The sequence below is a fragment of the Chenopodium album genome, chromosome 19 (genome assembly GCF_948465745.1).
Source record: "Chenopodium album chromosome 19, dcCheAlbu1.1, whole genome shotgun sequence".
Lineage (NCBI taxonomy): Eukaryota > Viridiplantae > Streptophyta > Magnoliopsida > Caryophyllales > Amaranthaceae > Chenopodium > Chenopodium album.
In genome coordinates this window covers 39807945-39824974 of record NC_137852.1, presented here as the reverse complement: position 1 = coordinate 39824974, position 17030 = coordinate 39807945, and the positions used below count along the sequence as shown (strand labels likewise).

The 17030-nt window shown below is 32.6% G+C and overlaps 1 protein-coding gene across 2 annotated transcripts; it reads left to right on the top strand.

The window, feature by feature from the left end:
- The first annotated feature begins 722 nt into the window (after window positions 1–722).
- On the top strand, window positions 723–14131 carry LOC145595542 (protein NRT1/ PTR FAMILY 5.4-like). 2 transcript variants are annotated; one of them, XM_081651957.1, is made up of 5 exons: window positions 723–1004; window positions 1154–1371; window positions 2993–3507; window positions 12302–12639; window positions 13466–14131. In XM_081651957.1, exons 1-5 carry the CDS (start codon window positions 944–946, stop codon window positions 13972–13974), a joined length of 1641 nt encoding a protein of 546 aa, XP_081508083.1. In that variant the 5' UTR covers window positions 723–943; the 3' UTR covers window positions 13975–14131. The 2 variants fall into 2 exon arrangements, with proteins under 2 accessions (XP_081508083.1, XP_081508082.1); XM_081651956.1 differs by having other exon boundaries at window positions 988–1371.
- Window positions 14132–17030: the final 2899 nt, after the last annotated feature.

Sequence of the window (17030 nt, the reverse complement as noted above, 5' to 3'; positions counted from 1 at the left end):
TATAATTAGGATTATTTACGTTAAAATATTATTAGTGAATATACCTATAGGATTTGTGGTTATGGTCGTATATTTTTTAGGAAGATTGTTTCCTATTTTATAAATCTTAAGTTTGTATAAATATCAATTCTCTACCGTACCTATTCTTGAATAATAATTAAGCCATGCTATTAACTCTTTACTTAACCAATTGGATGTTAATGTAGTGGTGATTGAGACTACACTTGGTAGGGAGGACTTGTGTTCAATCCCTCGCAATAACAATTGGGAGGGACTAGAACCTAACCACTCAGAACTTAAGGGTAAAATGGGTGGAGAAAAAAAAAAAAAAAAAAAAAAAAAAAAAAAAAAAAAAAAAAAAAACTCTTTACAAAGTTGTCACAAATTCAATGTGGTTCATTATTAACTGAGTAAAATATTACCGATCCTATAGATTAACCTATTTAGTAACAATAAGTCTTGTGTAAGGCGGACGTACATTAATTTTATTGTGAAATGGTCAATTTAATTAACGTACAACATCCTTTTTGGAGAATTTGTAATTTAGTAAACACCCACTAACATACTCTCTTCATTTTTATTTTTTTGGCGGTGATACCTTTCCATCAACATCCACAACTTTAACGTTTATTTTCCATTTTCCCCTCTCCTCAAAAATAAAAAAATTCCACTATAAATATCTATCTAGTACTCAACCAAAAACAGAACAAACCAAGAAAAAAAAAAAAAAAAACAGAGCAAATAAACCCCCAAGTCCCCAACCACCTCTCCCCTCTCAACACAACCTGATATACATACAAAAAAAATTAAAAAATAAAAAAAACCCCTTTAATTTTGTATTTTTCTATATATATTTACGTGTCCAAACTCCAAGCTTTCAAGTTTAAAGAATAAATTCTAGTCATCTTCATCTTGTACTCTTCTTACCCCTTTCCTCATTCTCATGGATAATTCTAACATTAATCCTTCTAAAGGTGGATGGAAATCTGCCATCTTCATCATCTGTAAGATATCTCTATTCATTTTTTTTACATTTTATTGAAATAAAATAAATTCCCATTTTTTTTTACTAACTAAATGTTTTTTTTTTCTTTTTTTTTTTGGTGGGGTTTTAATATATATACAAAAAAAAAAAAAAATGAAAAAAATGAAGTTGTGGAAATGGCAGAAAGATTTGCGTATTATGGAATAGCAGGGAATTTAATCATGTACTTAACAACACAGATGGGAATACCCCTTGCAACTGCTGCTAAAAATGTGAATTCATGGAATGGTGTTTCATCTCTTGCTCTCTTTATTGGTGCTTTCTTTGCTGATTCTTATCTTGGTCGCTTTAAGACTACTCTCCTTTCCTCCTCCGTTTTTCTCATGGTAAGTTTCCCTTTTCCAATTCCTTTTCCTATACTTATGGAATAGTATCCACTTTCGCTTTTAACAAGGCTCTGTTTGTTTTGACGGAAACATTTTATTTTGGTTTGTAAAGGGTTCCTGAAAGTTAATTTTGAATGGAGGGATGTCACATTTTTCACCCTACTTACCTCGTTTTTCTCTCCTTCTATTGATCTTGTCCCTTCCACGCACCCTCGTTATTTTTCTTCCTCTATAGGTTTTCTAGTGAGGAAACAGACAGAGAAGAGCCGTTTTTACAACAGTGTATTCCGTTGAAAATTTATATTTCGTAAATTTCCGTCAAAACAAACAAAAATTAAAGATTACGATAGTCATTTATGGCTTGAGATCAAATTTTGTCTATAACTGCCTTGGACCTCACTTGGGGAAAAAGTTTTGAACTTGTTAACACCTTATTTGTTTCCCTTTCCCTTTAGGAAATTTAATGAATAATGCCAAAAAAAAGTGTGTAATGAATGAAATTTTATTTTAATTTTTTACTTTATGTTTTTGGGGTGCTAAAAGTTACTTAAAATAATTAGTACGTGATTATCTGTCAGTGCCATTCAACTAGTCTATCCAGGTCATACTGCTCTCTCTATCATGAAATGCTCATGATACTAGAGGGGGATGAAAATCAAGTCATACTCATGTCATTTAATGAAGATGACGTCACTAGTTGGTCCGTACATAAAATTTAATAAGTTTAGTGGTAGAGCTAATAATATGAGTATAAATTTCGTATAAAATGTATTTAAAATGCATCAATTGTGATATTATGGAGTTATAAGAGTATACGTACAGATGGTAATGTGTCAATGTGGTATCACGGAATTTATAAAAAGTATGATGTGTGTGTCTCATATTGTATTTTTTACGGATTGTGTCCATATATACATTTGAAATGTTTATGACATAATTTTACACCTTACCTTTATTAGTGGTGTAAGTCATGTAACTGATGCTGAGTTGGTGCCTTAACAAAATTCAATACATAGAAACTTAAGATTTGTTAAAATCATGCTTATTTAAATATTAAAATCATGCTTATTTATACATAGAAACTTTATGAAAATAATTAATTGCTTGTAATGAAAGAGTATGCGATTATTACTTCTAAAGTAGAAGTGTTAGTGTGTTACTATATATGTAAATATGTTCTACTCTCCCTAAAAGAAACGCGAATTAGTTAGGAAAATTTCCAATTTAGGGGAAAAAAAGATTCTCTATTGACTTTCTTCGATTAATTCCCTGGAACTTTTGAAGAGGTCAAGAACTTAAGATTGTTTTTCCATAATAATCCGAGATCTTTTCAAAGCTATGATATGCTAAATTAATTCAAAAAATTACTGATTTATAAATTTATAGTGATAGTCAAAAGTTCGATTATTCAAATCAATCTTTACCTTTCAGAATTTAACAAGTACTCGTAGCTTAGTTTACTTACGTATACTAAAAATTCACTGGTAAAAGTATAATCAACAACAAAAATCGAAAAATGCATGTCATTGTAATGTTGCAACTTGAAAGTCTAAAAGTTTATGATTCTCTCATAATTCTCATGGGACTAGCTGATTTATTATGTTCCATTTTTAATCAACAGGGATTAATTATGTTGACAACATCAACAGCCACTAAAATCCCACTAAACATTCGTACACCCTTGTTTTTCTCGGCTCTTTACATAACGGCTTTGGGTGAAGGTGGTCATAAACCATGTGTCCAAACCTTTGCTGCTGATCAATTTAACGAAAATACCCCTGAACAAAGAAAGGCCAAGAGCTCTTTTTTTAACTGGTGGTACCTTGGAATTGTTACTGGTGCAACAATTGCTGTGGTTGTAATTGTTTATGTGGAGGACAACGTTAGTTGGACCGTCGGTTTTTCCATTCCTACTATCGCCGTAGGGTTGGCTTTAGCGGTTTTTATTGCCGGATGTTCAACTTATCGGATGGAGCGGCCCGTGGGGAGTCCGTTTACAAAAGTGGCGCAAGTGATTGTTGCCGCCGCTAGAAAGAGGCACGTGGTTGAGACTAGCAATGGGCGAGGGTTGTGTTACGATGATGATGTTAGTCGTGGATTGGATGCTCGTAAATTGGCTCGTACTAACCAATTCAGGTAATGTTTTCATGACAACTTTTACGTTATATTTTTATTCTACTTGATTAAATACCAGTTAATGTTTAATTATAACTCTTTTTATTCGGTAAATATTATCATAGCTTATACGTCTGTAGGCCCATAACCCTTTTCAATATGACTACTAAGCAATTCTAGCCATGATTTTACCTATCTTGTTCTCCTCAATAATAAAATTTAAGGTAAAAGAACACTTATTATTCACTTCACATGTATTACGGAGTAATTAATTTGCAATTTGTATTTAATTTGGACATAAAAATAGAAATAAAAATAATGGGAAACATTATCATACTACTACTAGTTGCTAGAAAAAAAAATGCTCACTTGGATCATAAAGTATTAACGTAACATGTAGGTCAACTGCTGGGACCATGTAATTCAAATTCGACAATTAATTAATTACGAAATTGATGCAACAAATAATTAATTACCTAATTAATTATAGATTATTTTGGATATAATTTGACATTTATTTGGGATTAGTCGGCCAGTCTGGTATAGTTCATCACGAAATTAGTCGGTAAGTCTAGGATTAGACTATTAGTTTAAGACTTTAAGTAGTGCTGGTCATTCCACTAAGTAAAATAAGCAAACTTTGATTGAAATTATTTTCATTTCTTTTTGTTGTGTGTGATGATTTGATGTAGATTTAAAAGCACGTTTTTATTAGCAAATCCACTTGATAACAACTCTTGACGGAATAAGATTTTCTCGAGCTCTTTTCCTCCAATTCTCATCTTTTTATTATAATATTTAACATGATATCGTCATATTTTGTATCATCATTTATATATCTAGCAATTCTACTGAAAGTTGGATGACTCAATGTAATACTACATACTATGTTTCAATTAGAAAGCAACATTGCTTTTTATAAAATGTTTAATTAATCCTTAATATCTTTGATTACTAAATTAATAAAACTTGTATTAAAAGTTGACTCTTTCTAATCACAAAGGCTAGTGCTGACACTGCTGAGTACACTAAAAACCAAATATAGTACTAATAGAAGAATTGAGATCTTCTTTGTTGCACATATAGTATAATAAGGAAAATTTGCCAAGAATAATACCACCTTTCACCGGTCTTCCAATAATGGAACCACCTTTAGATTATCTCAAAATAACATGACCTTTGACACACATCTTCTATAAATAGAACGTGACCTGTTGGTAACCTGTTTAATAGGTTACTTGTGACACGTGTCACAATGTGATTAGTCTATTTTTTTTTTTATCAATTTTCATTTTTTTTAAAAAGCCCCCTAATCGGAAACCACCAGTGTGGGGCCCCTCTCTTCCCCCGTCTCGTCCTCATTCGCGTTTTTTGGCCCCCCTCCCCGTCCTCGATTCCGGTCTCCCTACACCGTCCCCGATTTCGGTCCCCCTTCCCTACCCCGTCCCCGATTCTGAACCCCCTCCCTTCCCTACCCAGATTTCGACACCCCCTCCCCTTCACGCAAGCTTTCTCTTTCTTTTTCAGTTGGTAGGGGATAGGGTTTTGATCTCTCTCTCTTTTCCGGCGGTTGGGGGAAAAGTTTTTGATCTCTCTCAATTTTCCAGCAAGTGAGGGAAATGGTTTTGGAGGCGATTTCAAGGGCAGAGCGGTGGTTTTGAGGCGTTTTCAAGGGCAGATCGGTGATTTTGAGGTGGTTTTAAGGGCGAAGCGGTGGCTTTGAGGCGGTTTCGAGGGCGTGGGTGGGGATACGTGGCTGTTCGAGTGTGGGGGTGGAAGGGAGGGCAGTTTTGAGGGTGAGGCTGTGGAGGGGGCCGGGGTTGTTCTCGGTGAATGGTAGGCTGACAGGGGAGGGTTTGAACGGGGAGGCCGGGGGAGGGGGAAGGGGGAAGGGGAAGTGGAGGTGGGGGGGCTGCTGAACAGGAAGATGTTTTTTTTTTAAATTTAAATGTTAGGTTTTTTTATTAAAAAAAATAACAAATTACAACGCGACACGTGTCTAATGTAACCTATAAAACAGGTTACCGGTTTTTTGTTCTATTTATAGAAGATGTATGTCAAAGGTCGTGTTATTTTGAGATAATCCAAAGGTGGTTCTATTATTGGAAGACCGGTGAAAGGTGATATTATTCATGGCAAATTTTCCGTATAATAATGGACATCACATGAAATAAAGTAGATTCCATACTGAAGGTTGTTATATGTTTAGTAAACTCATCTACGTAGTATAAAGTATCATGCATCATCACAAAATATTCAAGTCCAAGAAAAGGGGCAGTGGCCAGTGGCCAGTGGCCAGTTAAGTCTAGGGATTGGGTATCGGTTTATCACCGTACCTTCAACTTTAGGGTTCTTGGATCGAGTCTCATCTTTTGCAGGTCGGATTTTTTCCTAATTCTTTCATCTTATTCATATAAAAACAAAAATCAAACTTGACTCAAAATACACCAAGCTAAGTCATTAGTAAATTAAGATTACCTCATAAGTTTTTTTTTTTTTTTTTTTTTTTTTTTTTTTTTTTTTTTTTTTGAAAACAGATTACCTCATAAGTCATTATAAGATAATTAATTAAAATAATATGGATGATTCGGGTAAAGATTATGGTCTATATTATATTCCTTGTTGGTGCATCACATTACTACTTACTTTAAACTTTACAACAATCTCATTAATTAGCATCTAACAATAGTCATATAACGACAAAATATAGCAAAGAAGGGATAGTAAATGAGAGTAACGACAAAAAACATACAAAGTTTTTGTTCTATGCTTTGCATTTGTTTCTTTGTGGAAAACATTCTTCCCATTACCTTTTGTCTCATTTTTAGTCTAGTAGAATTGGGGAATGGATGCTCTTTGCCCTCTTTCTTTTATGAAAGCATACATTGATTATTGGATTTTTCTAGATTGAGGTAAGAAATAAAAATGTTAAAATCTACGAATGAAAAAAAAAATCCGGTATTCTAGTAGTCGATATTTTAATTAAGACCGAGGAAGTAGTAGTGTAAGTGTGTAATACATTATATAGAGAAATTAATTTTATGGAATTGTTCTACAATAAATCCAACAAGGCAACAATGTATTATTTCTTACAAATGGCTATTGTCACTAGATTTAATGATTTTTACTTGTTTTTTTGCCGAGTATACTTTAATTTTAGTGATTAATAAACATTATTTTTACTTTAATTCCGATCCGAATTACATATTTTTACTAATTAAAACTAATTTATACCGATTTTTTTGTTTCAATTGTTTTATGCATAAGATTTTTTGACTAATTAAAATGAAAATATCTTCTTTTTTGGAGGTTAGGTCTTTAATATTGTCAAAGGTGTATGCTTTGTTTACTTGGCCCACATAATTTATTCACAAATACATGTAGTAATCAGACAAATGTTAGGTTAATCTATCCGTAAATACGTAGCCAATAAGATACTTTTTCAGTTCCATGCTTTGGTTTCTCAAGGGACCCAACTTCTACTAAAAGTCAGCCCATAATACTCTTTATTTTTTTTACCCCATTAAAAAATTAGAAAAGTAACTCGAGGGATGGCCGTCATCATCAATTAGTCAAAATTAACAACGCAATGCAAAATACTCATCAATTAGTTCATAATATTAAGCTCCACTAAGCAGTTGCATGGATATTATTATATATATATATTTTTTTTTTGGCTTTTTACCCCCAAATTCTTAATACTTATCTTTAGAGATATTGATTAGTGAATTGATAGTGTGCCTTTTCTTATTTGCCATTTCTTAGAGTTACCAATATTACAGTATAAAGTGAAAGTATACCCGACAAAGTCAACCTATTTCTGAATACTCGATAGATGTCAAAATTTATCTTAAATTACATGATTTGATTTTGACATGAAGAAAATATTTGATTAGATTCAAAGTAAGTAGTGACCCAAAAGTTAATGCGACTAATATTATCTAGTTTATCCTAACTACTTGATTGACAATAGATTCACAATCAAATCTATATGGCATGAATCAAACCAAATACCAAAAAAAAAAAAAAAAAAAAAAAACCTACCCATTGTTTTTTGAAAGATAGATGTTAGGTAGGAAGACAAATCATGTGTTCTTTTGACCTATAACTCTATAAGTCATTGGCTTATTGCAAATGGTCATTGTAAAGTCAAGAGTTTTATTTTTATTTTATTTATTTTATTTAACTTAAAACATATTCTCTCTGTCCCATTGAGATTGTCCCATATTCTTCAATCAGTTTGCTTTTTCAATAATTTATTCATTTAACAAAAATTTTACTAACCATTAAAGTAATGAGACAAATTCAATACAACATGAATATAACATTTATTGTCCGCTATCTAAAAAAAATCATTTACTATATATATAGTGTATATATGACTGTTTAGACTACATTAGAGGCCAAGAATGTGTTTTGCACCTTTGTGGTTAAGAATAAGTACTCCGTATTTCTTTTTTGGAAGACAAATTTCATTCTTTGGCCAATAAGAATTCAATTTAGTGAAATATATGACAAATTGGGTCTTATAGTTAGTTGTTCTAGCATTCTAGCTTAAGATCCTTAGCTTTTGTTTTTGCCGGGTTGTACATTGTACTACTAGGCTACTAGCCTCTTTTATGGGTCACAAAAATGGTCAAATAGTCCGACCAACATCATTTATTGAGGATCAACCTAAGACTAAGGCAACAAATAGTATAGGGCCACTTTCATATCATAATAAAGGTAGAGAGACCAAAGTTGGGTAAAATCAATACAAAATTTCTTTAAGATTATGCTCCACAAGATTTGGACCATTATTTGGTGATGGCTTGTACTATTAAACTTTTTTTGATCACAAAAAAAGCATATCTAATATGATAATGACAAACCTAATGAGAAGACATTTCCGGGCAAAATTGAACCATAACTTTGTCAATTTTACACATTAAATCACCTTTTCCCCCTAACAATTGCACTAATCTTTCAACACATCATGAACAAGTCCATTTAATTTTGAACCATCATTTGTTATTCGTACGATGCTATTTTCAATAAGATTCTATGTACCGTTAAAAAATCACCAAATCTATAACAGTTGTAACATAGAGTAGAATGTAATTTTTCTACGGTATTGACTAATGTGAATTTTTTATAGTATAAATAAGATACTTAAAAATGAAACCCTTATTTTCCTTCTAGAAAACACTATATATATCTTGACATATAAAGAAGTACAAAGCACAAAAATGTAGATTCAATCGTAGTTTTGGGTACTTCCTCATAGACCCAGTTGGGAGGGTCGAGTTAGGGTTAAGAAGTGAAGGTTACATTTATTTTATTATGTTTTCTATTCCCTTTTCTTATAATTAAAATTGGGCAAATATTTTAGCCCTTTATTGATCTTGTCCAATAAGGGCCATGCCCATTAAAGTCCTTGGCCTTTTTTTTTTTTTTTTTTTTTTTAGAGCCACAAGGGCAGGGGTGAGAATCGATCCCAGGATCTCCTGGAATCGGGAGGAAAGCTCTAACCACTTGAGCTATCCCTCACTCTCTCCTTGTCCATTATAAGTGCCTTGTAACCTTGATCTAATGATCTACTACTCCCTCATAAAGCTTACCACAAAACTTAATAAACATCCAAATGGTTTTTTAATTTTTTTTTTAAAGAATAACAAATACTTTTTCTTCTTTTTTAATTGAGTTTTAGAAAACCACATTTGATATTTATGTTAAATTATGTAGTTAACTATAATGAGATAAATGGAGTATAAACGTATAAAAAGCAGTTTTCTATACTATCGTTTTTAGGCAATAGAACTTTTTATTTTGAGAAACTTCATTGTTACTCATCTTACTATATATGCTCAAGTGCTTAACACCTGAAAATATTCATCTTACTAAAATTCTGAACCTTTTTGTTTTTTCGTAAAGGTTGATACTTCTACTAAACATACCTTTCTAATTGAAGGGAACATTTAACAGTAAAGATAAGGTTACCACTAATGCATATTCCACACTACTCTTAGTTGTTTGGTACGGTTCATTGTTTCAGTTATATGCATGTATATCATTACACTCAAAACCTAAATATAGAAACCCACTAATTTTGAATAAGTGCATGCACCTTTATAGTTTCTAAAACTTGGCCATAAGTTTTGAGCTTCAAGCTAAGCATCATTCCACTAGCTAAGTAAAACATGATTCTTCCTTTGGCCAATCTGAATGGGTAAACTTGTTTTGTTCAATTGTCCAAGTACGGAGAATATGATATGATATGATATGATGTGTGAGCCCCGGCCCCAAGGGTACTAAATTGGTTATCGAGTGTGTAACATTACAACTTACAAGTATATATCTTAAATTAGACTCGAGATGTAACTATCAATAGAGCTAAGAATTGTTGTTTAAAGAAGTCATACAAGTCACTAATAATTAAAATTGTTTGTATTAATCAGAGTGGATATAACCATATAGAATGCTTTTTTTTACCAAGTTAAGTTTGGTCTAGTAGGAAAGATTGTACGTACCTTCCTTGAAGTTGGGGGTTTAATTTAATCCCCATTAACTAGAGACACTTTGAGGGTGGGGATCCCTTACTATTTTCCCCTCACTATCAAGTGTCTAACCTGCAAATATTAGACCAATAAAACTGGGAGGGTTGAGGTATGATCAGGATCCTTTTCCTTAACATCATATTAAAAAAAAAAAATATAAATATTTTATTTTTCTTCATTTGTGAGAACAATATATTAAAAATTTCCATATACTAATGAATGTGAAATCCACCATATTTACTCCCTATTTCCCTAGAGGATGCATGTGGATTGGAAGTAGAAATGCAGATGATGCTGTTTTCCATACTAACTACCAGATCCATATTTGACATGATATCATAATAATTTTATATTTTATTATTATTTTTTGTTAACACATTTGTTCAAATCGTATCATGCTTGCTATAATTTAAGTTTAATGATTTATATCTTTAGATACCAATAAGTAAAAAGTTAAAAACTATAAAAAGTTTATACTATGAAAATATACATATATCACAAAATCTAGTTAAAGTATATTTTGTAAATAGTGTTAAAAATCAAAACATATTAATTAAAAAAAGTTACTCTAAACCAAAGGCGGGGCTATAAATGTTAACATTGAAAGTGGCCCCGATGCAAATTTGTTAAATTAGGCTCCAAAATCATTTTTTTGAGGAAAAATATGTTACTAAATTAAAAAACCGAGGCCCTTTTTATTATAGTTTCACTTAGGGACCCTGTACGATCGATCACCCTATTCAGACTCACCCCTGCTGTATACAACTATACTCCATTATGATTGAATTTTCTGGAATAATTTAGAAAGTGCATGTATGTGAAAACACCTGAGGAAATGAAATAGAGCAACAAATATAAGATGCATGTGATTGACAAGACGTAAAGGCAAACCCTGTAATTTTGAAGTTGAATTCACTTAACTTTGTTCACCACCATCTTTCTCATCTCTCTACTTATTGGCAGATGAGAACATGTCTTCGTTTTCCTGCATTTTGCTACTTGATTGTGTTTTTATTGTGTTTTGACTTGCATGTTTTTTGCTTTTTCTTCCATACTTTTCACATTTTGCTAACGTCAACCTATTTTTTTCAAAGTAAACCCTTGGATATTATATATTACTGGTATGTACATGCATATGGCCGGGGCGAGTCTAAGTCCTCTTATCTTTACTTAACTGATCACTCAATAAGTTTGACTTGTATTACTTTATGAGAATTGAAATCTTTTAAATATGGTACTTGTATAAGATGAGACTGGACTTTTAAATAGTTAGTTTCAATAATATCTCCCTAAATTAGCTTTGAAAACATATTAGACGTCTTAGAAACTACGTAGAAATACTCTAATACTATATATAGACTAAAAAAGCACCATTACTAGTTATAAACAAATGGTGTATCATTCATTCACGATTTATCTTGTAGTACTTTTCTCATTTTATATCTGCCTAAGTTAGCTTGAGAAGGTGTCAATCTCTCAAAACGCCATAAAAACTACTTAGAAATACTCTAATACTAGACTAAAGATACACTTACTAGCTGTAAACATATGTGTATAATCCGTTCATGATATGATTCATCCCTATTTTAGCTAGTACTTTTCTCATTTTTCTTACGTCAATCAAACTTCTAGCTTTGTATAATTCTCAATTTGCTAATAACAGTTGATTTCTTTTTTGCCAAAGAAGTTTCTATAGTACTAATTATAATGCTTAATTTTACACACAAATTAGGCACAATACTCTTGTCCAACTAAAGCAATATTTTTGTTGTTTAAGTGTGACATATGTAGCAATAGCAAAGTGATAAAGCGTGGAGTATTAGTTCTAGCCAGTGTCTAATTATACAAGCAACTATCTAATTATACAAGTAATTGAGAATGGTTGATTTGTTGTTATCAATGTACTCCGTATTTCTTTGTGGCATTCAATATTACACACTCATTATTATACATACTACGTCTAATTTAATTATTTATGGGTATGTATATTCTAATTACAAAAAATTGCATAGCATGTATGTACTTGATATCGGATTCTTACCCTTTTATATCACTTCTAAGTGTCTAACTCGTAAGTTAAATACTAGACTAAAATAATAATAATAAAAAAAAAATTGTGGATTGTGGTCTAATTAATAAGAGTCGTTTTAAATCAAAAAAATAAAATTGATTCAATTGAATTACAAAATGAGTATATCCGGGTGTATAATAGACATGCATGGCTTGCATGGCGCATATACTGAGTTTGGCATTGTACCTTAACAATGGAACTCTTGCAGATGCCTCGACAAGGCAATGATCATCGACGAGAGAGATTCATTGATGAAATCCAGAAACCCATGGAGGCTATGCTCCGTTAATCAAGTGGAAGAAGTGAAGCTCATAGTTCGTTTAATCCCAATTTGGGTATGCACCTTTGCATACGCAATAATTGTTGCACAAGTCCATACCTTCTTCATCAAGCAAGCTAGCACCATGCAACGATCACTTGGCTCTAAGGTTTCAATCCCACCTGCATCTCTGCAAGTCATCCCCGGGATTACTATCTTAATTTGTGTTCCAATCTATGACAAACTCTTCGTTCCTTCTATGAGAAATATCACTAAAATCCCCTCAGGTACGACTTTTAAATCCTTAAACTTTTCGATTAATATCAACTTTATTTACACCCCATGGATGTTATAATGACACTCGCCTTTAAAACCTGGCTCCGCCACTGTTAGCTATGTAAAGACTAGTTGAGAAAAATCTTAATTGTTCTTGTAACCAAGTAATTTTAAAAGATGCCTTAATAATATGTGTCACGGATTGATTACTTCCGATTATTATAAGAGAATACGAACATTAAAATTGGGTAAATTTCAAGTTATAAGATGCGGATAAATATGAGAATAACCTATGTATACAATAAATTCAATATTGTTTATGTTACTTTTCTATAACAGTATAAATTATGAGGAATCAACTTTATGTAGTGTCTTATGAATAAAACACCTTTTTGTTTGGACAAAATTGCTTCTGTAGTTCTATTCTGTTAGCAAACTTGTCTTTTTTTGAAAATAAAAAGCTTGATAGAAACTTTAAAGTTTGTAAAAAGCTTGTTCTGTTCATAATTTTTTTTATTATGTGTGCAAATAATAGCTAAAAGTACATTTTTGTTTGTTGGTTCTTAAAGGAGATCTTATGATTTTTAGTCCTACAATTAGAAAAATAAAATGAAAATAACTACACGAGGCGGTGTTTCTAGTAACATAAAGGCAAGTAACGCGTTATAAGCTGCACTACTATGCTCTTTATTTGCAGGGGAACAAGTACTAGTATTCGCAAATGTTAGCATATTTCTACACGCGTACTAGTATTTGTACAATTCGGGAAAAATAATTTATATGGATTATTGTATTATGTTTAATGGATGTATAACTATCTAGAAAAGTTTCTTCCAGGAATAAGCTCACTCCATAGGATCGGCATTGGCTTGGGACTTTCCATCTTGACCATCGCGATAGCAGCCCTAGTAGAAAACATGCGGGTTAGTGTAGCAAGTAAGCACGGACTCACCAGCGATCCAAAGGCTATAGTCCCAATGAGTGTGGGATGGTTAGTCCCTCAATTTGTAGTGATGGGACTAAGTGATATGTTTGCATATGTTGGAATGCAAGAGCTATTCTATGATCAAATGCCAGAGGACATGAGAAGCATGGGTTCAGCCTTAACTAATGGTGCAATAGGTGTTGGTGCTTTCATGAGTAGCGCGATTATAGTTGCTGTACAAGAGATGAGCAAGAAGTGGGGGGAAGAATGGTTGGTTAATGATCTTAATCGCGCTCATCTTGATGAGTTTTACTGGGTTTTGGCTGGGTTTTGTGCTTTGGATTTGGTTATATATGTATTGGCTGCTAAATGGTTTGTGTGGAAGAATACTAATGAAGTGGATCAAATTGTGATATGTTAATTAGAGAATGCATGCATGCATATTGGTGTGACTATATATATTTAATCTTGTAGCTCAATATGAGGGTTGCCTAAATCATAATATATGTCTTAATATGTAGAAGGTTTGTGTTTGTGTGAGAAATTATCAATAGAAGTAAAGTTTGTTTGGTAAAGTTCCCCTCTTCTAATGTGTCTTCTATAAGCTCAAATGCAAGTTTTATATTACAGAGTAAACATATATGTGAAAATGCACTCTGTCCCCCTTGAAACATCACATGTGACTGGATTTAAAAGAGACTTTACAAGTGAGGGAAAGTGTAAAGACATAGGTTGATAACCTTATCAAACAACACATGTAAATGTCTTACATTGATAAAAGATACTTCGTAAGAAATAAGCTATACTACTATTTCTATTGCCTTATGGATGGGATGAAACCTCCTTGAACTCTCTCTTAGTGACGGATTCAATGGCTAATAACGTCCGTTGGTATTAAATTGTCTAAACCTTATGAGACTGTTGGAGTATTCCATATTGATGAATTTCACTTCCATTGCCTTATCTTTTGAGTCAAAAGGCGATGGAATCGATCTCCAAAGCTTATCAGGCCTCATGCCATGATGAGTTGCTGGTACAATTATTTGAGGTAAAAATTTTGAAGTTTTTGACTTGTCACATACCAATAATAGAAGAAACGTTCATTTCTGTAAAAAATTCAACAGTGCTTTGACCACACATACCCATTTATGCACAGTAATAATCAATCAACAGTTACCAAAAATACCTCTACAATAATAGAAGAAACGTTCATTTCTCCAAAAAATAGCACCCAAATTTGAACAAAGAAGAAATTAAAACTGCTAAAATGCACACTACAAAAATCCCAGAAGAATCAAACTTTAACAATGGTGCTAAATTCATGCAGCCCCTCATCCCGGGTTTCCTCAACACTTTTGTACGTTACGTCGTCCCTCCCTTGATTTAATCCCACGTCTTTTTTACCAGCTAAGCTAGTTGACATTATTGACCGTTTCTTGTTTACACTTTTGATTTGCATGCAATGCAGTCAATTCCGGTGTCATTTATGGAGCGTATAGAGATGGAGCTAGACGGTCATCAACCGGAGGGCGTGGTCCTAGTCACGGACGATAATAACCACCATTGGGCCGTAAAACTCGAAGGCGGCCGCCGTTTCGGGGATGGTTGGAGGGAATTTTGTGAGCAGAATGAGTTGAGTGTTGGTGATTTTTTGGTATTTACACATATTTCTAAATTGATCTTCAGCGTTACTGTGTATGATCCTACTACTGCCTGTGCGCGCCAATTTAGTAACGGTATTTTCTTTTTTTTTTATATTATGTTATTTATTAAATTAAAGTTTTTCTAATTTAATCAAATCAATGAGAAATTGAAGTCTTTAGTGAACTTTTTTTGTGCTTAAGAAATTTTACTTATTTAATTTTGGAAATCATCAAGGAGTAGCATCTTTAAAGTATCTATATTTCGATTCTAATATTGACAATAAAAATACTTCAATTTATGTGTTAATTATAACTTTATAATTGATTTTTACTACTGTAACTAAAACATTTGCACAAGATATTATACGGTTTTACCTATGAATGTGTCATTTTGTGAACGAGAGTGAGTTACTCAAGAGAAAAGATAATTTTCTACCCCTTTTTTAAAGAAAGAAATAAAGTGAGTAAATTGAAACATTCAATAAAAGAAATTGATACCGACATAAGTAACTAAATTGTCAAAATTATAATGTTTAATACAACGAAAAGAATCATTTATATAGCCTTGACTTTTATACAGAATTTGTAAGGTATGAAGAGATGTATACAAGTAGTCCCCTCGTCGCTTAATTAAATAACTACTTCTTTTTATTATGTGAGTAATAAATGATAGAAATAAACATCTAATAAAGAGACGGAGGGAGTAGTGTATTCATGAATATCAAACAATTTAAGACATTGTTTGTTGTTAATTTCAATCTTTCATACAGAGTAAATTTAAATTATTGGTGGTAATTTAGAGGTAAGGAAATTTAGGATTGTGGAATTACATAAAAATGTTGTCTAGTACTCCCTCCGTTCCAAAAAGAACGACCCATTTGGGTTGATTACGCGGGTATTAAGGAAGTTAAGTAAAAAGAAGTAAAAGTATATTGGAAAGATAAATTTACATGGGGTTTGTAAAAAAATAGAGAGAGAAAGTAATAAAATAACATGGAAAATCAAATTTTTATATGGGGAAGCTAAATTTGCACAAATGTTGGAGCAAATTGGTGGGTATTTAGGGCCTGTTCTCTTACGTTGAAATTCATTTCAGTTCAGTTCAGTTCAGTTCAGCTGAGTTCAGTTCAGTTCAGTTCAGTTCAGTTCAGCTCAATTCAGTTCAGCTCCTAATTTCCTTCTCTTATAAAATATTCATTTCAGTTCAGTTCAGCTGAGTTCAGTCAATGAGAACAGGCCCTTAATGTAAATGGGTCATTCTTTTTGGGACAAAGTTTTGGCCAAATGGATCGTTTTTTTTGGGACGGAGGGAGTAGTAAATTATTAACAGCATTATTTATGTGTTAGGGACAAAAAAGAGAGGAAACCCAATGGAAGAAGATGATGCTGCAACGGCACATGTACCATCAGCTGAATCCAAATATCCGACCTACAATGTCACTCTCAGTCCTAGTACCATTAAGATGGGTCAAGCGGTAAGTCTATTTACGCTTTCGTACATCATTCGTATATTGAGCATCGTAAACATCGGCCATATAGCGAGCAATGTACATGTTAGCTCACTTGGTAAGTTTTTTAACTTAAAATTTTGAGGTTGTCTAGGATTCAGTTCCTACCAAGTGGGAGTATTTAAAAATATTTCCAAGTATATAGCTCGTAGATACTGGACCAAAAAAAATCGTGAAAGGATGAGGTCAAGTTTAGGGTACTCTTTAGTCCTCACCCATTAAAAAAAACCCATTAGCTCCGACTTTGTAATGACACCAAAAGTTGTAACCACCATTGTGTAAATTGGATAATATCAGAAGCAAATTAAATGTGTGGAGTTATCCAC

Excerpts from the sequence above, each read along its gene's own strand:
- LOC145595542 (XM_081651956.1), top strand. The coding sequence starts at position 1,078 with ATGTTTTTTTTTTCTTTTTTTTTTTGGTGGGGTTTTAATATATATACA. Across the intron at positions 1,372-2,992 it reads CCTCCTCCGTTTTTCTCATG|GGATTAATTATGTTGACAAC; the intron begins GTAAGTTTCCCT and ends TTTAATCAACAG. Across the intron at positions 3,508-12,301 it reads GCTCGTACTAACCAATTCAG|ATGCCTCGACAAGGCAATGA; the intron begins GTAATGTTTTCA and ends GAACTCTTGCAG.